Source organism: Leptodactylus fuscus, chromosome 9 (genome assembly GCF_031893055.1).
Source record: "Leptodactylus fuscus isolate aLepFus1 chromosome 9, aLepFus1.hap2, whole genome shotgun sequence".
In the NCBI taxonomy this organism is placed as follows: Eukaryota; Metazoa; Chordata; class Amphibia; order Anura; family Leptodactylidae; genus Leptodactylus; species Leptodactylus fuscus.
Window position 1 is genome coordinate 65,991,337 of NC_134273.1, and position 26,787 is coordinate 66,018,123.

Below are 26,787 nucleotides of genomic sequence, written 5' to 3' on the forward strand. Positions count from 1 at the left end.
AGAGGATGAGATTTTAGTAGTTTACTATGCAAAGGGGCTGTTCACACGGCTGAAGATGAAGGGGAATTTGAGGCAGACATCCATATTAGAATATCTACCAAATCCCACTGCATGAGCATACCTTTATTGGTGATTACTAGAGATGAGCGAACACTGTTCAGATCAGCCGATCCGAACAGCACGCTCCCATAGAAATGAATGGAAGCATCTGTGACGCCGGCCGGCCACCGGCAAAGTCAGCGTCACAGGTGCTTCCATTCATTTCTATGGGTGTGTGCTGTTCAGATCGGCTGATCCGAACAGTGTTCGCTCATCTCTAGTGATTACACGTACCCACATGCTTGTATTGGAAGAAGCACTGCCGTTTTTGAGATAAAGCCAGAAGGGAAGTCTTAAGGAATATGAACTATAAGGAAAGACTTGTGTTCCTGGCTTTAGTTCAATTACTTGTGTTAATAGATAAGTATGACAATAAAATATGCTGTCCATTTTTCAATATGTAAATCATTTGAATCTTATGCTACAGGAGAGACGCCAAATGCCTCCATCCCTATTATCTCTTGATAAGAATATTCCACCTCTGCTGCAACCAAAAACTGCTCCACCACAGGTATGGATTGTAGAGTCTATTATGTAGTTTCATATAGGTAAATATATCTCATCCGAAGAAAATGTCTTCTATTGTCAGTCCGTGAAGATAGGCTGATGATCATAGAAGTCTATGGAGGGAAACCAAACACTCTCTATTATCTGAGGCAGCATGGATCTGTCTTTCTCACTTACTGACCTCCCCCTAATGTAGACCTCTATATAACATGATCTGTCGGTGAGCCCAGGCTAGCTTCAATGAAGTTTAAGTAGTGAATTGAGCAGTTTAGCAGGCAGTGAAGGCTGATAAGAAGAGAGAGAATTTTTTTTTTTTTTTTTTTTTTCTGATAAGATCTATTGCAAAGTTTTATGTTCAACTCAGCTATTCATTTATGAAAGGGAATTGAAATCTATTATATATATTTTTTTATCCAATGTACTCTTTATTTAAACACTGATACTATTGTAGGGGTTTCTAGAATGATCACTTTTTCATCTTTCCCTGCAGACATTTGATTAGATTTTTTTTATTTTTTTTCTAAAGTATAACAGATTATCCATGAGCAAAATGAATTTCTTTATATATTATAGCATCCGTCTCAGAGCCGCCCAGGGGCCCCAGCAAGGCCCGCACCTTTGCAGTCTCGTCCCAGCGAAGATGAGATATGGAAGCAAAGACGTCGCCAACAAGCGGAAGTTTCTGCTGCTGTAGAACGAGCCCGTAAGAGACGCGAGGAAGAGGAAAGGAGAATGGAAGAGCAAAGGAAAGCTGCGTGCGCAGAAAAGCTAAAGCGCTTGAATGAGAAGTTTGCAGCTACTACACCTGTCACCTCCTCTGAGAAACCTGTATGTGAAAAAGCACTTGATGAAAAGCCAGTCACTGAGCAGTCCCCTCGAGAGTCTCCCCTTCCTCAGGTGGAAGAGGATGTCCCTAACCACGAAGAACCTGTGACAGAAAAAGAACCAGAGAGGCCAGAGACCCCAATGCAATGTGAGGAAAAGGAAGATGTCATCCCTCAACCTGATATTGAACCACCAGAAGAAAGTGGAGGTGCCATTGTTTTTGAAGACAAGCCTACTGAGCTAGGTAGGGAATGTGTTGTAAACTTAGTGTGTCCAACGCACTTTCCTCGACCATATAGAGGTTTCATAGATGTAAGGAGACGATACCCCATAAAGGGAACATGTAACTACAGTGTTCAGCATTGTGCTTTGTATGTAATGAGGAGGCCGCAGAGATCACCTGAAGAATACCATTTGCATTTCTCGGGTTCAATTGCTATGTGGTACCAAAGAAATGAGGATGTGAACTAGGAAGTACTAGGATATCATGAGCCCATTGTTCCCAATATTAACGTTGTTTTGTTTTCATCCAGCAGTTCCCGAAGAACCACCGTTTGCTAGGAAAGATAGCATTTCAAGTGACAGAGCGGACACCCCTCCATCCATCCCTGTCCAACTGCCAGCACCCATTCTTCAACCACCTTCAGTTCCAGCTTCAGTATCTAATCTTCCACCTTCCCCATCACCAGCGTCTGGGCCTGTCATAGCACACGAGAGTGAATCTGAAGGTGGAACACAAACACGTCCTCCACTTTCTTCTGGATACTCGAAACAGTTTCAGAAATCTCTGCCTCCAAGATTCCAACGACAGCAGGTAAAATTCTGTACAAATTTTGAGAAGTAGTTCTAATAAAACATGTTAGAAATACTCGCTGTTGTGGATTTGTGTGCTTTGATGCCCACCTAGGACAACGGAGATGTGACTCCCTGATAAGGTTTTCTGCTTACATTGTGAGAAGTGAAGACAGGCCTTAAACTAGAAGTTCCCTTTTTTATTTTTTTAGGAACAGATGAAACAGCAGCAGTGGCAGCAACAGCAGCAAGGTGTACTGTCCCAGCCAGCGCAGTCACAACCTTCTAGCAGCCCTGTTCCTCCACCACAGCACAGGCCTCTTTACCAGCAGTTGGGGCCACATCCTCAACATTTGGCTTCTATGGCCTTTGACCCTCGCTGGTTGATGATGCAACCTTACATGGATCCTCGGATGATGTCCGGAAGGCCAGCAATGGACATTCCACCAATGCATCCTGGTATGATTTATTTCTTTGGGTTTTTTGTTTTTTTACAATTTTTCTTCTTATTGTAAAAAAATAGATTAAAGGGGTTGTCCATCTCCTCTTTAATTGTCACCCTCAGGATGTCAGTGACAGACACCCTGGACCCCTTTGTTCATTTGGAATCAGCTTCAGAGCTTTTATGAGCATGTTGTCGTCTTCAATGATTATATTGCATGCTGTCTGTCTCATAGGGGCAGTGTGATGACAAAGTGTACCATATAAAAATTGAAGAGGTCTTGGCTCTCTTACAAGCCAAGCAACTTGACCTCTCCAAACGGCTCATGAGCTTGGGTCCCAGGTGCAAAATGTCTGCAAATCTTATTTATGACCTATGATAACAATAGTTCATCAATAAAAAAAAAAAAAAATTGATTGTCCTGGACTTCTCAATATCTAGTACCTCCCCCCTGACCTTTTACCTGTTTGTATAACCACTTTATGCTTTTTGTTTATACAGGAATGATACCAACTAAACCTCTGATGAGACGTGAACAGATTGAACCTTCAACATCTTCTTCTGAACCATATGAACATATGGCTCGCTCCGTTAGAGACCATGGCGTCCCAATATCTGAGCCTCGTATGATGTGGGGAGCTGAACCCTACCCCCACCCAGACAGCCCACAGGTTTCATCCTCTACTAAAGAGTCAGAAGAGCCCGAAGATTACAGGTAGGACCATGTTAAACAATGTTTAGCTTTATATGATGAGTATAACTGATGAAGGCTTTCTTGTCCTACAACCAAACTATTGACCACAATGACAAAACTGTTGGATCATAATTATGAAGAAAATCAGATTTGTACTGCTTTAAGGAGAACCTGTCAGGACAGTTTGGGACTCTTAAATCGCCCATGGGGACTGGAGAAGGAGCTGTCTGATCGCTCTGTTGATGGATTTATCACAGAAAGTTCTCTAGCGTGTATTGTAGTATACATACATGACAGTATTTGTCATGCTGTATGTTTTTTGCATGTTTTGTGCTGATGTAATTGCATTCTATAAGAACAGGGTAATATTTAAGCTTGTAAGGGCTCATTCACACGGGGAAAGAGGGGGGGGGGATTCTGACGCCGAATCCACCTCAGAATCCGCCCCCTCACAATAGAGGTCTATGCAGACCGCTAGCTTCCTTTTTTCCGTGAGCGATATGTTCCGGCTCACAGTAAAAAGAAGCGAGCTGCCTTTTCTTCAGGTGGATTCTGCAGCTGAGTCAGCCCCGGTGTCCGCCTTGCGACAGCAACCTCTGGTCTAGGCCCATTCATTTGGGCCTACTCCGGAGTATGAAGCTGCAACAGTCGTGGCTTCCCGCATCAGAATCAGGACCAAAATATGTGGTTCTGTGCTCCGTGTGAATGAGGCCCTAAGGACCTGCCTTTGGTGTCTTTCATGTGAAGATGGTTTTTAGTAAGTGACACCAAATTTCTTGGAGAATACAAGAGTTTACTGAAAAGAAAAGCTATAAGGAGAGCTGACAAATTCTCACTGAGTAATAAAAAGCTGATATTTATCATTTGTCATTGAAAATCTTACAAGTGTAATGTAGGTATAGTGTGAACCATAGTTTAGGGATTAGTAGATTTTTGTGGTCTCCTGTTCTCTATTAAAATGCGCACTCGATCTTTACAGTAACTTTTTTTTTTTTTTTTCCCCTGTATTTTAGGTCTGAAACACCTCTGGACCAAGATGTTATCACTGAAAACTATTCCCTGGACCATAGTCCATTCGAACCTCAGCATAAAGCTGATTTCTTTTCCAGAACACGAGAGCCTGATATCCACAGTGCACCTGTTAGACATGCTGAACCTATTCAACTACCTCAAGCCGAAGAAAAAGACACCGGAATATCAGCATATGAACCATCAGAGAAGCAAGCACCTCCTGAAGAGCCACCACACATTGATATTCAGCCTGTGCTAACCAGGACTTTATCCAGCGAATCTGCTCATACCCAGAAACAAGAAGAGAGGAGAGTCGACACCTTACAGATGAATGCAAAAGTATCTGTTAGACCACCAGAACCCGCAAAAGAAACCATAGATGAGAAACAAAGGAAAGAAAGTTTCCAGAGTTCCAAGCCACTAGATTTATCAAAAACCGAAAAGCCATTCAAACCCAAGTCTGAAACCAGATGGGGCCCGAGACCAGGTTCCCGAAGCCGGGAAGAAGGTATGGATAGGCCAGTAAGACGATCCGGTCCTATTAAAAAACCTATTCTTCGTGACATGAAAGAGGAGCGTGAAATGAGAAAAGAAAAAGAGGAGGAAAAGAGTGGACACGAGAAACCTATGAAACAGGAAAAAATTGAAAAGAAACCAATGCTGCAGCAGCCGGTGCCAAGTTCAGTGTCAACTACAAATAAAGCCGAGCAAGATAAGCCTTCATCCGAAACGGCCGCTCCTCCTAAAGTGTCAAATACTAGCGCGTTACATACAGAGAAGTCAGTGGAAAACACTTCTGATCCGATACCCAAACCTGTTGCCCAACCAGCTCCAACCACACAGCCAAATAAGGAGGATAAAATAGTGCGTGTGGTTAGCAAGGAAAATAAAGAACTTCCTTCTGAAAAGCCCAAACAAGATACTAAACCTCCCATAGCATCTCAACCCTCACATACAATGGTGCCACATCGAAGGGATCCGGTTCTACCACCGAGAGCTTTCAGGAAAGAGGCCAGAGACCGAGACTGGTTTCCTGATCAAGGGTATAGAGGTCGAGGCCGGGGTGAATATTATTCCCGAGGAAGGAGCTATAGGGGTTCCTACGGAGGCAGGGGACGTGGAGGTAGAGGGCAAAACCGAGAGTATCCACATTACAGGGATTCTAAGGCACGTTCTGACCCAGCTCCCCCTGGAGCTGTAAGGCGCAGGGACGAAAGCGAAACCCGTAGTGAAAGCTCAGATTTTGAAGTCCTACCTAAAAGGAGGAGGCAACATGGTTCTGAAACAGACTCTGACAGTGAAGTTCATGAAAGTGCAAGTGACACTCCTCTCTCTGATAAGGAGACCTCTACGAGAACCAAGTCTCGTAGAGATGATCGCACTGATATTAAAAGAGCACCTAAATCTGTTTCAGCTTTGAAGTCCGAAGCTGGAACTACACGGGCCGAAATCAAACCACCCGAAAGACACTTTTCTAGAGAAGATGACAGTCGAACAAAACCTGGCTTCTTGCCAAAGGGTGAGCCTTCTCGTAGAGGAAGAGGAGCAGGCAGTTTTCGTCGTGGTGGCAGGGAACCCGGTATTCGCCCAACGCGCCCTCCTCCACCAAGGAGATCAAATTACAGAGACAATCAGTGGATTCCACGGCAGCAGGACTCAAGACCACCACCGCCTCCACGTATGGACGAAGGGGATAACAGGCATCAAGAGCATCAAGTATTACCACCCGGCGATAAGAGACCACCTATTAAGTTCGAACGCAAATTTGACCCCTCAAGGGACAGACCAAGGAGGCAAAGGCCTACTCGACCACCCAGACAGGATAAGCCACCACGATTTAGACGTTTAAAAGAGAGAGAAAGAGAAGATGCTGGAAAACCAGTGGAAGTTAGCGGATCTTCTAACCAAGGAGTGCCAGCCTCAAATAGTGTCCATGAACTCCCATCAGACTTTTCAGGTAACAAAACTCCAGACTTGTCCAATCATAATTCTTCAGACCAGGCCAATGAAGAATGGGAAACCGCTTCTGAAAGTAGTGACTTTAACGAAAGAAGAGAAAGAGATGAGCGCAAAGCGGCATCCTCCGCTAGTATCCAGACCCCAGCCCCTAGCAAAACAGCCGATGGCTTAGCTCAATCCCCACCCAAAAGGGAAAGCGCAAAAAGAAGCTTCTCCAGTCAGAGACCTGGCATGGATCGTCAGAATCGTCGTGGCAATACCGGCGCTCCGAAACCTGGCAGGCATTACTCTGGTCCCAGGGGCGAAAGGCGAGGTGGAACATCATTGCAAAGGGGAAAACGAGGGTAAGGCATCTGCTATAGTTACTGTTGTGTTAATGGAGCTAGTTGTCTGATTGGTAATACATTTCCTAGATAATGCATTCATCTGGTTTTGTTCATGGTTTGGTTGTAAATAGTTTTTGTATCTTCTTATTGGATCACCAGGACAGTTGATGAGCAGACATCAGGATTAGGCGTAGCCGATTCATCGGGTGGCAGCGGTAATACTCACCACTATCACAGCTATCATTCACACTCTGAAGAGGGAAGTTCCTCCACCCAATCGAAATCTGCAAAGGATGCCCCTGGCAAAAAGAAAGAAGAACCTAAGCTAGTTGTCAAGAAACCTAAAGAGAAAGTGGATGCCTTGTCACAGTTTGACCTGAACAACTATGCAAGTATGTTCTTTTTTTAGGATTATTAATATGCTTTACCTGTTATATAATATTTTCCCTAAATAATGCAAAAAAAGTGTTTCTTCTTAATAACAGAATGTTTTTTTGAGGGGGGGTTTTCTGGAGACTTCCAGTTGAATATGTATTGGTTTATAGTTTTCCTAAATATGACATGCACTTGCCTGCATTCTGTCACTGCTTTATTGTCTTCAGTCATGGGGTATGTTCACATGGCGGAAAATGAAGAGGGATGCCGATGCGGTGTATCAGGATTCCGTCGCAACATCGCACTTATGATTAGGCCCGAGTGAATGGGCCTATGTAATGACAGATAACTGATCCCAAGAGACTTTTACTGTAATCAGGTGCAATGGCGATCCATTGTTTTCTTTCTCACTCAGCCAGACAAAATTGTCATGCTTGCAGGACCTTTACATCTGTGACTACAGGTTGTGTCTACTCTGGAAGGACACAACACAGATATGAACATAGCCTTAGTATTGTGTCTGCATGTTCTAGTAATGGCAGGCCCTGTTAATATTTACAGTAATTCCTTCTACTTAACTATTACACATACTGCTTTTCTTTTCCGGTCATCCACTTAACCTTTTGTTTTCTTTGGTTCTAGGTGTTGTAATAATCGATGATCATCCTGAAGTAACAACACTAGAAGACTCTCAATCCAATCTCAATGATGGATTTACAGAAGTCGTCTCCAAAAAGCAACAAAAACGCTTACAGGATGAAGAACGGAGAAAGAAGGAAGAGCAAACGGTACAGGTATAATGTAACAGCGGGTAGCTTAGAAATAGAAATAGTTCTCACCGTACAGGATAAATAAGTCTTATTTTGATAGTTGTGATCTTTTTGCCCACTAAGGAAATTGTTTTTGGGGTTGCACAATGTATGTTTAAATAATAATAATAAAAAAATAACAAAGTATTTGTTCTATACAAATATAAAAAATTATGAAAATTTATGGTTAACGTTTTCTCGGATATTAAAATAAAGAAAAAACAATTGTTACTGAAAAAATCATATATACAGTCCTATGAAAAAGTTTGGGCACCCCTATTAATCTTAATCATTTTTAGTTCTAAATATTTTGGTATTTGCAACAGCCATTTCAGTTTGATATATCTAATAACTGATGGACACAGTAATATTTCAGGATTGAAATGAGGTTTATTGTACTAACAGAAAATGCGCAAAATGCATTAAACCAAAATTTGACCGGTGCAAAAGTATGGGCACCTCAACAGAAAAGTGACATTAATATTTAGTAGATCCTCCTTTTGCAAAGATAACAGCCTCTAGTGGCTTCCTGTAGCTTTTAATCAGTTCCTGGATCCTGGATAAAGGTATTTTGGACAAACAATTCAAGTTCAGTTAAGTTAGATGGTCGCCGAGCATGGACAGCCCGCTTCAAATCATCCCACAGATGTTCAATGATATTCAGGTCTGGGGACTGGGATGGCCATTCCAGAACATTGTAATTGTTCCTCTGCATGAATGCCTGAGTTGATTTGGAGCAGTGTTTTGGATCATTGTCTTGCTGAAATATCCATCCCGGGCGTAACTTCAACTTCGTCACTGATTCTTGAACATTATTCTCAAGAATCTGCTGATACTGAGTGGAATCCATGCGACTCTCAACTTTAACAAGATTCCCGGTGCCGGCATTGGCTACACAGCCCCAAAGCATGATGGAACCTCCACCAAATTTTACAGTGGGTAGCATGTGTTTTTCTTGGAATGCTGTTTCTTTTTGGATGCCATGCATAACGCCTTTTTTTTATAACCAAACAACTCAATTTTTGTTTCCAAAATGAAGCTGCCTTGTCCAAATGTGCTTTTTCATACCTCAGGCAACTCTATTTGTGGCGTACGTGCAGAAACGGCTTCTTTCTCATCACTCTCCCATACAGCTTCTATTTGTGCAAAGTGCGCTGTATAGTTGACCGATGCACAGTGACACCATCTGCAGCAAGATGATGCTGCAGCTCTTTGGAGGTGGTCTGTGGATTGTCCTTGACTGTTCTCACCATTCTTCTTCTCTGCCTTTCTGATATTTTTCTTGGCCTGCCACTTCTGGGCTTAACAAGAACTGTCCCTGTGGTCTTCCATTTCCTTACTATGTTCCTCACAGTGGAAACTGACAGGTTAAATCTCTGAGACAACGTTTTGTATCCTTCCCCTGAACAACTATGTTGAACAATCTTTGTTTTCAGATCATTTGAGAGCGGGCTGTCCATGTTCGGCGACCATCAAACTTAACTGAACTTGAATTGTTTTGCAGAAAGAAATGGTCCAAAATACCTTCATCCAGGATCCAGGAACTGATTAAAAGCTTTCTCTGTTGAGGTGCCCATATTTTTGCATTGGTCAAATTTTGGTTTAATGCATATTGCGCATTTTCTGTTAGTACAATAAACCTCATTTCAATCCTGAAATATTACTGTGTCCATCAGTTATTAGATATATCAAACTGAAATGGCTGTTGCAAACACCAAAATATTTAGAACTAAAAATGATTAAGATTAATAGGGGTGCCCAAACTTTTTCATAGGACTGTGTGTATATATATATATATATATATATATATATATATATATATATATATATATATATATATATATATATATATATATATAATCATACTAGAACGTTACGTTATTCTTTTAGGTTTGGAATAAGAAGGGTTCAGGAGAGAAAGGACGAGGCCAGAATTCTAAGCTGCCACCCCGGTTTGTGAAGAAACAACAGCAACAGGCGGCTGCACTACAGGCGCAATCCTCTGGGCTGAATGCACCACAAAGTATAACCCCAGTAGTACCTGCTGCGATGCCCCCAAATCAACCCCCAGCGCCTGTTCAGACGCAGCCAAGCACAAATGGGTCTGAGTTTTCTGGACCTGTAAAACCTCAACCTCCATCACAGCCCCCAAGTGCTCTAGGGACTGAGCTGTGGGAGAACAAGATGGCTGCCCCAAGTGTTCTGAATGACTTGTCCAAGAAACGTAAGTAATGATTTGTCCATGTTTACACGTTAAGGATTGTGTCAAGATTCTATATCCCATTTACATGTTGCGTAAAAAATAAAAATCTGCATAGAGTACTGAGGTGGGTACGTATCCATCAGGTATTTATGGCATGTCCAATAGATATACCTATAAATAGTGAGATGGTAAGGGTCCGCTAATCGCTGCCACATTTGCAGGAGAAATCTGTTTCTCTTGGTTTTCTGCTACAGAAACTTCAAGAATCTAAGAACTCTGCAACATGTGAACATAGCCTAAGGCGGCGGGGGTTCATAGCCTATGAATGTAAACCAGAAAAATAAAGCATAATGTAATAACTATTGTCTTTCATCTTAGTGGGACCTATAAATCCTCCACAGCCGCCATCTTCCAGTGCCTGGAATAAACCTCTAACAGGTTTTGTGTCAGCCACCAGCTCTGAGGTACGATTAGCACAGTATGTAACTTAGTTTATATGGAGTATATTGCGCGTTGCTTAAATTTGAGGATGTCTCTGTTTGTGCCGTAGACCTCTAAAAATGGCCAAGATGTTTCTGTTGACCTGGCAATGGAAGCTATTCAGTTTGGTGCCCCAGCATCCAGCAGCAGTGACAATGAGGGCACAACATCCCTCTCAGAGAAAACCGAGTCTTTACCGGAGCCAAAAGAGCAGAGACAGAAGCAGCCCAGGGCCGGCCCCATCAAGACCCAAAAGGTAGTCTTATTGGATTTGGCCAGGGGTTCTTTTTTGTTTTTATATACTTATGCCTCTGGGAAAGGGGGGGCAGCTGTGCGTGGAATGAAAAGGGGCGATCACAGTGTGTTACTGTCATCTCTTCCCCCCTGTACAGCTCTTCAAAGGTAACCGCTTCCCTCCAAACAGAAACCCGAGCGTAAATTTGGTATTCCCATAATCCTACTGATCCACAAAATAAAGTTAGTGTTTACTGTAGAAGGAACGTGATTGAAAAAAAAAATGCCCAAAATTATTTCTTTTTTTTTTTTTTTCATTCCACCCATCAAATAAATGTATGAATACATTACACGGTGCATTGCATGGCGCTACTATGCAGTCCAGTCACATTAATATGATCACATGTCAAAATCCAGAATAACCCCCTTTGGCAGAGCGGACCGCTGCGAGACGTGCAGGAAGAGAGGGGATGTTGTGATGATGATCACTGGGATTTTGAGCCATGCCGACTCCAGTGCTGTGGCCAGCTGCACTAGGTTATGCGGTTGAGCATCCATGGCGGGAACAACCCGATTGAGGTGGTCCCACAGATTCTCGATTGGGTTCAAGTCCGGGAGATTTGCTGGCCAAGGGAGTACGGTAAACTCATCCTGGTGCTCCTTGAACCACGTACGTACACTGCGAGCTTTATGACACGTCGCATTGTCCTGCTGGTAGATGCCATCATCCTGAGGAAAACATTTCACATGTAGGGGTGAACATGGTCCACAAGGATAGATGTATACTTGTGTTGATCCATTGTGCCTTCCACAATGATGAGTGCACCCAGATGGCTGATGGCACGTGCCTTCTGTGATTGGTTATTTAACGTTGACGTCAAAAGTAGGCGGTGATCACATTAATATGACTGGACTGTGTATATTGTACATCTTGTCCTATAAAAACAAGACCTCACACGGATATGTCAATGGGAAAAATAAAAACGTTAGGGCTCTTGAAAAAGAAGGATGAAAAATGAAAGCTTGGTGACAATTGGCATCAGTGGTGAAGGCTAACGGCGTGAAGATTGTACCTTGCTACACATGTTCTTCTGAAGGAACAGACTGAAACTTGGCAGAAGAGAGTGTGAGCAAAGCCTCAGTAATGTTTTGTCACTTTGGGTTTACATTGAGTAGATTGGTATACTACTTTAATGATTGGTGGCTTCACTGACTAGGACAACCACAAGGTGGCAGTCTCTCACCCTTCACTCACATATCACGTTCTATTACATCACTCTGATGTAAACATCACTTAACCGCCGCTATATCCGTATGCTCCCAACTAGGTTACAGGAAGGTAAACTTGATATTGAGCTTTTTAACTCTTTCTACGCCTTGTGTGAGTTGCCCTCCTGCACTGCGGTAACAGATTCATGTATGATTGTGCTTCCTCTGTACTTGGTGGCATATGTTGCACATTTCATGGATCTTTTACTAACCTTCTGTATAACTTTTTGCAGATACAGGATCTTAATTTAATTCAGAGCAAAGAATATAAGCCAGGACCTATTGGGAAGGAGCGATCCTTAAAGAACCGCAAGGTAAAAGAAGTGCAACAGTCCGAACCAGAGGCTCAAGAAAAGCAGATTCCAAATACAGTTCACACCCCAGAGCCGGTTCCAACAAAGGACAGCAAAGTTATAACAGAAGTGGCCACTGAAATCACCAGTATGTTGTCTGTGACCGCTCCTGAATTTGGAACAAGTACGAAGGTACTAAACGTCAGATCATGTGATTGGAAACAATGTAGATGTGTATTGGATGTAATTGTTAAATATGTTACATTTTTGCTCCGTTCCTTTTCTTTCTCTAAGGACACTGTAACAGATTACACAAGCCTTTCCAATGCCCTCCCGAATTCTGCATCGTCTGGGAGCTCGAAAATGGAATCCTCTTTGGTGCCTAATGTAAGTTTTACGCTTGGTAAGGATTCTCATATGACTCTACATCTGAAAACCATCTCTAACTTGTAGCACTTTTATTTTAGGTACCCATTCCCCACAGTCTCCCCCTATCCCGAAGAGAGACCCTTCAACAGAGTTCAAGCCTAACCCCTGTGTCCCCTGCAACTGTTGACCTGACTCTCAAGGTAGATCATACATATGTATTGTTACACATAGTACTACCCGTACTATGGCCGTGTGTGGATCATATGTCCTGGACTGAACTCTGCCATGTACAATGGTGATTGGACCAAACCAGAACTCATTGTGTCATAACTGACCGTGATGCAGCGAGTTCTGTGCACACTACCCTGGCACTCAGTCTTGTGTACGGGGCATTAACCTGCTCCCCTAATGCATAATTTAAAACACATGGGTCTCGCAGTAAGTGATGCAATGCCTAGGTCCTGATGCCAGCAAAAATAAAGGCTGAGTGTGTACAGAGCACACAGGGCCCCAAGCTAATAATTTCCGACTGTATGTTCATCTATATAACTTAAAGGGGTATTCCCAACTCACCTGTTCACCACCATGCAGGCTGTATGCTCTGTTCACTCCCTGGTTTTCTCAGTAAATTGGTGGGCGAGGTTTCACTTGCTGTCTCCCAGACAAAGCCAGATCTACTATCTCTTGTCATAGCAGTACATGTTTGCAGTCAGTAATGAGGGATGGTTGTAAATAAATTAGCACACTATCACTGGAAGATGCACAATATGAAGCTGATGTAGCAGAGCTGGATTTGTTAGGTGATGAAAATCCCAAACCTATATGCTATAGGACAGAGTCAGCTTGCAATATACTCACTTTTAGGTCTGTGTTTACATACAGAGGTAAAAGACTCCCTGTCTCAGCCCTTGTCAGCAAAATTCAATTAGCCAACTGATAACTGGAACAGGGAAATAAACAGCTCAGAAATACAATCCCGAGCACTCAGCTCCTCTTCCCTCCTGAGAGCAGGGAGCTACGTCACTTGTCCTGGGTGGAGAGAGATAAGATCATCCCCAGGTCCGTGGTTATGGAAACACAGTGTAAACAATGAAGTGAATAATCTCATATAGCGGCCAAACAAAGCAGTTTTGCTTAAGCAGTGTATTTAGGAAAAGTCTTAAATCCACCTAAGCTAGCAGTATAGATAGGATCCTTGAGATGGGACATCCCCTTTAAATCAGACTTTTTTTTTTTTTTTTTTTTTGCAATATATGCAAAGACACTTTAGTCGCCATGATTTCATGTGTTGTTTTTTATTTAACATTCTTTTCTCCAGATGGAGTCTGCTCGCAAGGCATGGGAAAACTCCCCAAGTGTTGCTGAAAAAGGGTCCCCAATCACCTCTGCCGCTCCTCCTACCAGCACGTCAGGGGTAGGAGCTTCCTCCAATTCTAACACTGGAGTTGGTAGTGTAGCTGCCAATGGTGGAAATACCGGTCCTCCTCCCCCCAGTAGTGTCCCGTACAATTCCTTCTCCAGTGCATCTATGCCGCCTATCCCAGTAGCATCTGTAACACCAACTACTTCCTTATCAGGTAATTGGAAATCACAACTTGTGTTTTTAATGCTTCATATATATTATGCAGATTTTATATGCCGACGCTTTTTCTGTCTAGGCGCTGGAACATACACAACGTCATCACTTAGCACAAAAACGACCACAACCTCCGATCCTCCGAATATCTGCAAAGTGAAGCCTCAGCAGCTCCAGAGCAGTAGCAGTATGCCCTCTGCCAGTCACTTTTCCCAGCTCAGCTGCATGCCCTCATTGATGGCCCAGCAGCAGAGTCCGCAGGTGTATGTCTCCCAGTCCGCAGCAGGTATACCTTGTCTTCAGCTTATTTATCATGGTATAGAGAACATTTTGTGCATTGATATAGATAGGAAACTGCAAACTCTGTATAAATTGATATGTTTAACAGATGGTCATAGAATCTGGAAACTGCTTTCTTCTTTGATGTAGTCTATTGTGAAGTGAAATATGGGATTGGGACCAAGAAAATACACAGTCGTGTATGTGGCCGTAGAAATGAATGCTCCATTGTGCTAGTGAAAACACAACTAGCACTGACTATGCACACGATCATGTGCATGAGGCCTAAGCTTGAAAGAAAATTGGGAATCTGAAGAGTGTTGTCTAGTGTGACAGTCTCCTTTTCTTTTAAATGATGTATTTTTTATGGCACAGGTCCGGCGGCACAGATACCTGCATTCTACATGGACACAAGTCACTTATTTAATACTCAGCATGCACGATTGGCTCCCCCAACCCTAACCCAACAGCAGGGATTCCAACCTGGTCTCTCCCAGGTGAGTTTTGTTCTCTCTTTGTACTTGCTGTGGCTATAAGGGATTAGTCTTTAGAGAACTGTTCACAGTACTAGGGGGAAAACCCTCTTGAATGGATATTCTCATCCAGATGCTGCAACTAAAACTCAGTGCAAATTGATCCAGAACATATCAATTGTTGCAGATTTCACTCCCAGGTTTCAACTTTGCAGTTAAGAAGCTTGGAGAGGTTTAAAAAGATGACTCTTCTGCATTTTTAATACCCTATTGTGTTGTTTTTCGCTGTATTTATTTTTTTGCTTTACATTTAGATCCCAATACCCATCTATGCTCCTCTGCAAGGACAACATCAGGCTCAGCTTGGCTTGGCCCCCGCTCCCCCTGTATCCCAAGCCCAAGAATTGTTTACTCCCTCTCTCCAGCCGTACAGGTAAGAAAATGTTGTCATGTTTGTTAGCAACGTATATGTAGAATGAGAAATAGTGAAAGAAAAATGATTGTATCATTTAATATCCAACATCTTTCTTACAGGTCTCAGCAGGCGTATCTGCAGAGCAATTTGTCTCAGCCCTCCCCAGTCGTCTTGTCTGGTGCTGCCTTACATAACTTCCCAGGCGTACAACATCAAGATCTTGCTAAAGCCCAGTCTAGTCTGGCATATCAGCAGACAACGAATACTCAACCCATTCCTATCTTATATGAACATCAGCTTAGCCAGTCTGGTTTGGGGGGATCTCAGCTTATTGACACCCACATTCTTCAGGTACGGGTTTGTTTGCAGTAGAACTGTTCTGGTCTGGCCCATTCAGAACATGCAATTTATTTTACCTTCATCTCCACAGACTCGACAAGGGCTTGGACAGCCTTCTAATCTGTATTCTGGGCAGCAGCCTAGTCAAACTAGCTTTTACAACACTGCGCAGTCTCCTACAGCTCTTCAGCAGGTGAGCATTGGCCAGAGAATGTTGAATGTGAATTGTATGAGAGGCGACAAAAATCTGCTTTTAGTTATATCCAGAAACAGCGCCGCCTTTGTATACGGGCTGGTTCTGGTATTGCATCTTAGCCACATTCAGGTTACAGGGCACCATCTTGGCGTTGGGCATGGATAGACATCACTGAATGAAGGGTGGGAAATATAGAATAGAGAAAACACATTCTCCAATCGCACTAATAGTCCAGTATAGAACTAAACGTTGTTTTTATCATGAGTAAATTTTCGTTGCGGTTCTAATCTTTTGGGGTACACAGGGACTAATGGGTTAAACCTTTCTCACTACAATGTAGTTAAAATCTTTCTGCATTATCTCTAAACGTATCAGTAAGATTTAGCAGATTCCACATTTGTGCAATGTAGTTGAGTTTTTACTGCTGTTCTATTAACCTGAATTACATTCATGTGTTAGTGAGAATCTCTCAACCTTGTACTTCCAGATGACGGTACCGTTGCAAGGATCACAGCTGTCCTTGCCCAACTTTGGTTCTACCGGGGGACAGCCCCTCATTGCTTTATCTCAGACTCTACCACCTGCACCTCAAGCTCAACATCAGAATCTCTCTAGGACCGGCCAAGTGAGCCAGGCTTACCGTGGTCTAATCCCTTCCGGCAGTCAGCATGGAATGATGGCTGCCCCTGGCAAGGTGACAAACTTATCCTTTTAGCGTTCTGCTAATTCATAGTGCCTGTGTCCCCAATTGTATTAGAAAGTAAAATAAAAAAAAGCTGTCATTTAAAACTCGGATATCTTAGGACATCTGGATGTTGTGTTTCTGGACCTTCCTCAGTGACAAACAAGGTGCCCATGCATTACATAAACAGCTAAAACCTAAAATGAGTTAGGTTGGCTGAGGGCGGGTTCACATCTGCGCCCGGTCTCTGCTTTCAGGTTTTTGTCTTCTGTCCGAGAAACTGGACAGGAGACGGAATCCGGCAGTCACTTTTCAAACTCATTTGGGTTTGCAAAGTGTCCGGTCATGAGCGTTTTGTGGTCTCCGCGGCGAAACCGATTTTTAATTTTTTTTAACTGGACACAAAGTTGGCCACGCAGGACTTTGTGTCTGGTTAAAAAAAAAATCTTTCGCCGCGGAGACCACAAAACGCTCACTGCCTGACACGGTGTGCTGGGTTTCCGTCTCCTGTCGACAGAAGCCGGAAACCTGAAAGCAGAGACCGGGGCGCAGATGTAAACCCGCCCTTACTGTGAACTTGACATCAGTGGGTGCCTAACTATGGTAACAATGTCTGTATGCTATAAGCATCTTCAGTCAGCTGATCTGTATGGGTTCTGCTGTTGGCCTCCCACATGTCGGGTCCTTAGGACAGGCCATTAAAAAAAAAAAAGAATCATGATGAACCCCTTAAGTAGAAGAATATGGTCAAATGTACAATAGCTGAAAGTTTTCACCAGAATGCTAATTTCACTAAAATTCCACTTTATTATTTCCTAAATCTGTATTTTCTGTCTTTGTCTAGGTGACTGATATAGATCTTAAAGCTTATGGCAGTGGCTTGGACCATGTGAAGCCTGGCACTCCGCCTGTAGCTGGCAGAAGCACTACACCCACTTCCAGTCCTTTCAGGTAAGATAAGCGGTTTATTGGCTTGTTATTGCCGCAGCGCGCTCATTACTTGTCCGTCCTGATATCTACATAAACCTTGCTTTTTATTTCCACATGTACAGGTCCTATCTTTATGGTCCATTCTCTCTGTGTCTTTCTAGGGCCAGTTCAACTAGCCCCAATAGCCAGTCAAGTAAGATGAACAGCTTGGTCTACCAGAAGCATCAATTTCCTTCCACAGCGGCCAGTGTGAGGATGGGGCAACCACCGTTCCCTACACCGCAGTTCCCTCCTCAGGTAACTTACTCCTCATGGTGGGACTATTAAAGGATTATCTTATCTTAGCCATTCAATAATGTTAAATCAGTGCTCCCCCCCCTACTATAAATATCCTGGTTTTTGGTCCTATTTTAACCCTATGAGTGAATGGGGTTTTTGTAACCCTATCCACCTGTAAAGCGTCTATTCAAGGGATGATAATTGTAGTTCAACTCCATTCACTAGAATGGGGATAAGCTGCAATACCAAGACGCTGCCTGTGGACAGATGTGGAGCTGTTTCTGCATAGAAAAAAAGTGGGCTGTTTTTTTTTCCTAATACAAGACAATCCCTTTAAGACAAGGTTCTACTGACAGCATTACCATGCGCAGAGATCAGTGATGCAAATTTTTGGATTTTGGCAGAATTGGATCTCTTGACAGTGCTTGGCCAATCTAGTTTCCCACTATTGCTTCTTATTACCCTATTTGCCCACTGTGTAAACCCCATAAACGTGAATGGAGTGCAGTGAACATGTGCATCTGACATAGGATTCCTAAAACTTCACAGACTCCTTGCAGTCAACAGTTATCGTCAGTTTTAGGAAATGTAGGAGAAATTTTCATGTTTTTTTTTAATCTTACCTGCCTAAAAAATACCATCCTTTTTCCTTTTCAGATACTTTCCCAGCCTAATTTAGTCCCACCTATGGTCAGGGGACCACATCCGAACACGTTCCAGCCTCCTGTTCAGCGTCCACCCATCCAACTGACCAGCCAGATGCCCCCACAGATGCCCACAGGCTTAATGAACCATCCACGACTCCATCACGTGTCCCGCGCCCCACCGGTTCCACCTTCTGGTGTGAGAGTCAATGCTGCAATAAAGGCAGAGCAAGATCTGAAGGTCAGTTTGGTTTCTGGGGTGAGACTTCAGGTGTCTCCTAAATTTCAAAGTCTTTCATCAAGTCGCGTAAAGTTGAAGACCTTTATGTGAATTAAAGTGATATTTTCCTAAAGGACGTTTATCACCAGTCAGCTTGAGTTGTGATAAAGGTCTGATGGCTGACAACTTTGTAATCACCAAAAACGCTGGTCTTGAACCTTCTGGTTTTTCTGCTCACTGCACACACACGAGGAGTAGTCAGCCATGCACTCCATGAAATGTCTGTGGGGGCTGAAGAGAACGGTCAGTCACTACCTTGCAAGACTGTATATGAAATGGTTAAAGGGATTCTACCATTAAAATCACATTTTTTTTCTCGATAACACATAGGAATAGCCTTAAGAAAGGCTATTCTTCTCCCACCTTTAGATGTCTTCTCCGCGCCGCCGTTCAGTAGAAATCCCGGTTTTCGTCTGTATGCAAATGAGTTCTCTCGCAGTACTGGGGGCGTCCCAATGCTGCAAGAGAACTCTCCAGCGCCGCCTCCATCTTCTTCGGAAACGGCCTCTCTGCACGTCTTCTTCCGGAGCTGGGTTCAAACTTCTAGGCCTCGGGCAGAGCCAACTGCGCATGCCCACAGGCCACAAGAAAATGGCCGCTTACTGTTTAAAGAGCACCTTTCACCATTTTGCCCACAGGCAGTTCTATATACTGCCGGAAAGCTGACAGTGCGCTGAATTCAGCTCACTGTCGGCTTTCCCGATCTGTGCCCGGTGTGAAGAGCTTACGGTCCCGGTACCGTAGCTCTTCTATGGTCAGAAGGGCGTTTCTGACAGTTAGCCAGGAACGTCCTCCTTCACAGCACAGCCAATCGCGCTGTGCTGTGAGAGCCGGGAGGAACGCCCCCTCCCTCCCTGATAATGCTCGTCTATGGACGAGTACTGCGAGCAGAGGGAGGGGCGTTCCTCCTGGCTCTCACAGCACAGCGCGATTGGCTGTGCTGTGAAGAAGGAGGACGTTCCTGGCTAACTGTCAGAAACGCCCTTCTGACCATAGAAGAGCTACGGTACCAGGACCGTAAGCTCTTCACACCGGGCACAGATCGGGAAAGCCGACAGTGCGCTGAACTCAGCGCACTGTCAGCTTTCCGGCAGTATATAGAACTGCCTATGGGCAAAATGGTGAAAGGTCCTCTTTAAGTAGCCATTTTTCTTGTGGCCCGGGTCCCTGACCCGGCTACCTTGCAGTCTACTCTTTAGGAGTAGCTCCTGCTCTGGTGGACGCAGCTCGCGCTTACGTTACATACATGGCCTGAATCATTTTAGTGGTTGGCATGTATGTCCCGCTGATAACTTTGCTTTGGATAATAATTTTTTCAATTTCAGAGCTGCAGAAAAGCGGTCTAATGAAACAAGTGCACGAATATACCTTGACACATCTTAATTTATGGGACACGTCTCTTTTGTTTCCCTTTTTCCGTTTCCTTAAGGCAAAACAGAGAGCAGAGGTCTTACAGTCGACACATCGCTTCTTCGAACAGCAACAACATCAACAAAGCAAACCTGTGATCCCCAAACCACCGAAAACCGCAGCGGGCCCCTCAAAGCCTTCCGACACCATAACAGAGCCTTCAATGGTCTCGCAGGAGAAGGTAGAGGAGAACTCGGCCGCCTCCGCTTCCTTGCCTCAAGCTACAGTGCCGACCACCACAAAACCCATCAGAACTGGACCAATAAAACCTCAAGCCATCAAAACCGAAGACACAAAATCGTAGAGACAGCTAGGCAAAGCGTCGCGTTCTAAGCACTACACTTAGGTGTATGGATAAGAATTTTATTGTTTACCGAGATGCAACAACTGATCTAAGATTAGGACGAAAACAGCAGCTATAGTTATCTGTACCGATCAGAACAGTGTCTATCTATCCTTTCAGCATTTCAAGGTGCGAAACGCGGAAGATCCCAGCTTTTGGGACCTTCTCGTTTCTGCTAGGGTTGTCTGTGACTAGCGAGTGCAGCGTCATGCTGGCTTGTATAAATTTTCAGTGTAAAACACTGTATCACACAGGAAAGCTCTCACTGTACGGTGGATTCCAAACACTACCCTGCAGAGTTCTCGCTAAACCTGAGTGAGCTGAGGCGCAACGCCATCCTATATGTACGCCCAAACACGCTTTATGGTCTTGTTTAGGGTTACATAGTTGGCTTTGTCTCACCCACAGTGTTGGCTCTCCCAATATCTTCTTTTGTGTGTCGTGTGTATGTCGTGCCCTTGATTACAAGACGTTCTCCCGAAATGCTATCGAGCAATTTATCAATGTTAGGATTGGCACAGATCTGACTCGAGGAAGAGGGTGCATGTGGTCTTACAGGTTCAAGGCACCGAGCAATGGGGCTCCTGTATATTATTTTTTTTTTTTCCTTTGAGGTTACAAATAGATATATGGTCAGTGGTGTAGAAATGGAAACCATGCCAATGCCATGTCGCTGCTGTCGTTTCAACAATATCGGTCTATACTGTATCTTTAAGATCTAACCTTCTTCTGTGACATTTTTGTTTTTTTTCTCCTTTGAAAGTGAAATCCCGCTATACAGCAAACCTTTTTATATAAATAGGAAAGCAGGAGTTCACTTCTGTCGCGGACAAGACAAGAAAAACTGTACATTATAAGATATCTTGTAAATGCAGCTATGTTGTGGTAAAGGTGTTCTTATTAAACTAAAAGAAAACTTATTTTGCCCAGTATAAGGGTTTTGCTTATGTTTTTTTTCGATAGCTTAAAAAAAAAAAAAAAAAAATGAAAAAAATCCGAGTCTGAAGGAGTTAAAATGAATTGGTATGTGCTAAAAAATCTGCTGGAACGGAGGAGTTCAGATTAAAGGGACACTAATGGTAGACCAGTCGTCATGGGGGTATGGCCCCTTTAAGTAACTGTTACCCTCTAGCTCAGACTGTTAGTACTTGTATTGCCAGTAATTTCCATTTAGTATTTTTTATTTTTTTTTTTACCTGTTTCTGGCTGAAACGGTAGGTAAAAGCTACAAGTGATTTTTTTTTTTCCCCTCCTAAATAGTACCCAGAAATCATTGCGTAATTCTCTCTTGGCCTGCTGTACAGAATAGTTGCAGAACAGCTGCAGTTTAGTTGTATTTTTTCTTTTTTCTTTTTTTTTTTTTAATATAAATATATAAATATATATAAATATAAATATACAGTTTTGTTTTTTTTTCTTTTTAGCTGTTTTGTCACCTTTTTTTGCAATTTAAATAATGGGATTAGTATACTGTAGTGTCCCACACATCCTTTTGGCTTTGTACAGAATTTCTAGCCATCCCTTTAAAGCCCCTGCTCTGAGAGAGAGAAATCCATTGTATGAAATATGTAAGGTCTTTACTTTATCCAGGTTTGATTACAGGAACTAATAAAGTATTCTCTAAATAAATGACTGTTGCTGCTTGTCATGCATGGATGGTTTTCTTTTGTGGGAATTGAAGAGTTAAGCGTAGTGGTTCAGTGGTGCGGCCTGCTCTTATAGGATTGGACTCGCGTAGCGGGTGGCATCACTCATGGAGAAAGGGCCTTTTCCAAAAAATTCCAAAGCCTTGGTGAAAACCTTAAAATAAAGGAAAAAAAACAAACATGAAATATTCCTGCACAGATGAGTCAGGGATATAAAATCAGAAACATCGACCTCCATGGCCCTAGTGGGGTTAAGTTTTATATTTTTTGGCCCTCCATTGCACTGGACCGTTTCAAGTTTGTTTTTGCCTTTGCTTGTCCTGCAGACGGGTTCCTTGCACATGAGCTTGTCTTGAGATTCATTACCTGCTGGAGACTGGTGAGCGGCTTCTTTCTTTTACAATAGAGGTTGCCCAGAAGTGTAAAAAGTCTCCTTACTATCCCTCGCTGCTTCCATGTTCCACCTCCCACTCCAGCAATGACATCCCAGCACAGATCTCTGCTAGTCGCCAGCTGCTGCAGTGACTCCGTATAGCCGGTTGTCACATGTCTGTGTCAGGATGTCATCAATGGAACAAGAAGTGTCGGAATGGAGCTGAAAGATACTGATATGGCAAGTGTGGCTACTAAGTTCTTCTTTTCCCAGACTGGTCTTGGCAATTCTCTCCTTATGGAGGGACAATATCCCATCAACCCTGTCTAAGCCTCTCACCTCTGCCAGATCAGTCCTCTATGCGCCAAGCTGATGAGATGCAAAAACATCGAAACAGCTGTCCTTGGCTGAGAGACTGTACCTGGTAAAATCCCAACATCATTGCAAACAAAGGCCTCTGAGAAGGTCGGCATGATGTTAAAGGAAGCGCCCTCTATTGGTTTACATGACTGAGACTCTGTCTTCCTAATTACATCATGGAAGATAGACTTGCACATTCTCAGTCAGCGCCCTCTATTGGTGTGCATTTTTGAGGCACTGGCATCCTAATTACATCATGGAAGTCAGATTTGCATATTCTTCCCATGGTCTTAGCAGTGTGAATGAAATGATGTGTAATCCCATGAGCTCCCCCAAAAGATGGAAAGCTAGTGTGCACAACACATGGCAAGTGAGTTCCATTCGCTCAAACGTGGTGTGTCCCATATCATGGCCTTGTGAATGTATCGTAACAGTCACGTCTGTGCTGTTATGCTTTTGTATGGAACTGAGGGGAACGTGACCTAACCCCATTGAGATATATGCAGCAGGTTTCCACCTCTGAGCGTGTACTAATACATAGTGTAGAGATGGTGTGACAGCGGGTAACATGCCTACTGCTCTGTATTACAGAAGATTGGTGTGCTAATGAGCTGGGTCATGAGGCCGTATGCAATTCTATACTATTACCAGTATATTCCAACGTGGACTTGCCAAAGAGAAAGCATCTACTTTGCTGTTACATCTGTGCTATACCAGAAATTCGAGTGGAAAGATGCCCATGGACAGAACCACTGCGACATGTCCTGGAAAACGTGTGGCCTTATACTGCGCTGTGTAACGTCTGGCCGCTGTGTTACATCAAAGAGCATAGAGACCGCCAATGTATGCCCTCTATGCAAATGACACATAGGACCACAAAACTAAAAAGTCTACATACATATTGTGCTAAACCCATCAGCAAAAACAGAGTTACTAGTGTAGATCAAGGATTAAATAACTGTAGGGTGAAACACAAAGATTCCCCTAATGCATGGTGTGCACGGGGTTTATCACATTCAATGTTAGGCCTGGTTCACGTGTTCTGTAATCCATTTTTCTTGCTATGGCCAATGGGGTCGTCCCTTTGGCCTTTATATGAACATACTGGTGCCAAAGGTTTCAGACTCTTTAGAATGGCTTACCAGGGCGCAGTCAGTACAAAACTGGAAAGTTAGTTCGCCAGTTAAATAGGGGTTAAAGAAATGAGCACCGGGTGCCAGATGAACACCAATAACTGGGAAGGATCGGAAAGTGTTCTCTATTTGTGACCAGTATTCCAATATGTCATTGAAGTTTTTATACTTTGCATCAAAAAATATGGAGCTCATGAAATATGCTTCAAATACTGCAAGGGCCCTGTGGACCTCAGTGGATGCCCTATTAGGGGTCCTTACAAAACAGTCCTCTCTATTTGCCTAGTTTTTGAGAGATAGACACATAGATTCCAAGTATATGAAGGTGGTGTCTGAAGCGGAATCCAAAAATTCCTCTTGGATAAATCCGAATTCTATGTATGACAGAGCAGCTGTATCCAAATCCAGGTAAACAGTCAGTAAGTAGCTTGCACTGCTCTGGCACGGCGGCTAGGTGGCAGCATTGTTCTACTGTAATCTACACTGTCTGCCAAAATAATCTGTATCCCCACCATTAATAAAGCCTCATGACCCTGGTGTCTCCTTACATCAGGCACCCAGTATACATGTCTTACACATAGCTATGCCTCTTCATACTATGCCTGCTTTTTGTACTTAATTCCTGATAGCAACATGTATTTCTTTTGCTCCACATAATCATTGCTAGCTGATACACAAAAATAAAATTATTGTTTATTTATATAGCACCATTAATTCCATGGTGCTTTACATTTGGGGGTTACATACAATACAAAGAATATACAGGTAGATATAATGCTAACAATGACCGACTGGCACAGTGGGGTACAGGGCCCTGCCCGCGAGGGCTTACAGTCTGTGAGGGAAGGGGGTAGAGACAGAAGGAGAGGGGGGGACTGTACAGATGGCGGTGTGGTGACAGTAGTGTTATTGGAGGTTGTAGGCCTTCCTGAATAGGTGAGTCTTCAGGGCCTTCTTGAAGCCTGTGATTGTGGGGGTCAGTCTTATGTGTTGTGGTAAGGAGTTCCAGAGTATGGGGGATGCACGGGAGAAATTTTGGAGACGGTTGTGGGAGGAGCGGATGAGAGAAGAGCGGAGTAGGAGGTTATTGGAGGATCTGAGGTTACGTGTGGGCAGGTAGCGGGAGATGAGGTCAAAGATATATGGAGGGGACAGGGTGTGGATGGCTTTATATGTTAGCGTTAGTAGCTTGAACTCAATTCGCTGGGCTATGGGTAACCAGTGGAGGGACTGGCAGAGGGGAGCAGCTGATGAAGATCGGGGCGTGAGGTGGATTAAGCGAGCAGCGCAGTTTAAGGTGGACTGGAGGGGGGCGAGGGTGTTAGCTGGGAGTCCATGGAGAAGGGTGTTGCAGTAGTCTAGGCGGGAGATTATGAGGGCCTGGACGAGCATCTTGGTAGTTTCTGGGGTGAGGAAGGAGCGGATTCGGTGGATGTTCTTGAGTTGGAGGCGGCAGGAAGTGTTGAGGGCTTGAATATGTGGCTTGAAGGATAGGTCAGAGTCCAGGGTTACCCCAAGGCATCGGGCCTGTGGGACAGGGGTAATTGTGGTTCCATTAACTTTGATAGATGGGTCAGGTGGAGGGGCCATACAGGATGGGCTGAAGATGATAAACTCTGTTTTCTCCATGTTGAGTTTGAGAAAGCGGGAGGAGAGGAAGGAGGCTACGGCCGCTAGACAATCTGGAATTCTGGCCAGCAGGGAGGTAATGTCAGGTCCAGAGATATCTGGGTGTCATCAGCATAGCAGTGGTACTGAAAGCCGTGAGATTCTATGAGTTGGCCCAGGCCAAGGGTGTAGATGGAGAACAGGAGGGGTCCTAGGACGGAGCCCTGGGGGACACCTACAGAGAGAGGGCGTGGGGGGTGCTCGGAGGCCCGGGGGGACATCCAGTGTGCTCGGTGAGCCTCATTTACATAAATGAGGCTCACCGAGCACACTGGACGTCCCCCCGGGCCTCCCGGGGGTCATTTGCAGGACTAAAGACTATTTGGGCAATAGTGTATGTTTAGCTGAATGATAGAATCCCTTTAATTGAATTGACCTAAAATAATCTTTTTTTGTTTTTATTTTTAGTATCTGCTTAGGGTGTCTGGATAATGGATACACTAAACACACATGGAAATGGATAGCTGATAGGGAATTTAGATTGTGAGCCCTATATGGGACAGTGACTGTCAATGTCTATAAAGCGCTGTGGAATATGATGGTGCTATATAAGTAAGCATAATAATAATAATAGCTATCCATTTATCATAGACTCTAATGGTGAAAAAAAAACAAAAGAAAAAAAGAAAAAATCCAATCAGGGAGCAGGAAGAATGAACCTTCCTCCCAAAGGTTGCCTATGGGCGTATATACGTAACACAACATTAGTATTTGCAATTCCAGAATAAATTATTCTGGGCTAAACATTGCTGTAATTTACTTACTTTAAGTCATGTGATCAGGAAAAGAGACTTGTCCAATAGGCAGGAAGCAAATCAGTATATAACAAGTGCTCAAGTGTCATGATAATTCTGTATGTCCAGAGGCAAATGGGAATAATATTTCATATAATATAATATATGTCTAACAATAGACAAAGGCTCTCACTTAGGTGTACATGAGGTGCACATCTCCTTGACTTTTGGAGAAGACAACATTGGACAAATTATCTCATTTATTAGAATAATACCCGGACATCCAATGGAAATGAAGACACAGACACATCAGGTAAGGAGGGAAAGCAGCATTTTATTT

The 26,787-nt window shown here is 43.5% G+C and overlaps 1 protein-coding gene across 4 annotated transcripts in view; it reads left to right on the forward strand.

The window, feature by feature from the left end:
• PRRC2C (proline rich coiled-coil 2C) overlaps positions 1-22,133 on the forward strand; it is a 48,589-nt gene extending 26,456 nt beyond the window's left edge. The window contains exons 11-35 of one of the 4 annotated variants that reach the window (XM_075286482.1): positions 527-610; positions 1,180-1,675; positions 1,965-2,245; positions 2,436-2,682; positions 3,167-3,380; positions 4,373-6,673; positions 6,815-7,047; positions 7,673-7,824; positions 9,730-10,063; positions 10,421-10,506; positions 10,593-10,778; positions 12,259-12,510; positions 12,613-12,705; positions 12,786-12,887; positions 14,006-14,264; positions 14,346-14,549; positions 14,918-15,039; positions 15,330-15,448; positions 15,550-15,781; positions 15,861-15,962; positions 16,453-16,659; positions 17,492-17,598; positions 17,739-17,874; positions 18,514-18,741; positions 20,219-22,133. In XM_075286482.1, the coding sequence (XP_075142583.1) occupies positions 527-610; positions 1,180-1,675; positions 1,965-2,245; positions 2,436-2,682; positions 3,167-3,380; positions 4,373-6,673; positions 6,815-7,047; positions 7,673-7,824; positions 9,730-10,063; positions 10,421-10,506; positions 10,593-10,778; positions 12,259-12,510; positions 12,613-12,705; positions 12,786-12,887; positions 14,006-14,264; positions 14,346-14,549; positions 14,918-15,039; positions 15,330-15,448; positions 15,550-15,781; positions 15,861-15,962; positions 16,453-16,659; positions 17,492-17,598; positions 17,739-17,874; positions 18,514-18,741; positions 20,219-20,494 (7,053 nt within the window). In that variant the 3' untranslated portion in view covers positions 20,495-22,133. Of the gene's footprint in view, positions 1-526; positions 611-1,179; positions 1,676-1,964; positions 2,246-2,435; positions 2,683-3,166; positions 3,381-4,372; positions 6,674-6,814; positions 7,048-7,672; positions 7,825-9,729; positions 10,064-10,420; positions 10,507-10,592; positions 10,779-12,258; positions 12,511-12,612; positions 12,706-12,785; positions 12,888-14,005; positions 14,265-14,345; positions 14,550-14,917; positions 15,040-15,329; positions 15,449-15,549; positions 15,782-15,860; positions 15,963-16,452; positions 16,660-17,491; positions 17,599-17,738; positions 17,875-18,513; positions 18,742-20,209 lie in introns of all 4 variants that reach the window. The other 3 variants (XM_075286479.1, XM_075286481.1, XM_075286480.1) reach the window with 3 other exon arrangements.
• Positions 22,134-26,787: the final 4,654 nt, after the last annotated feature.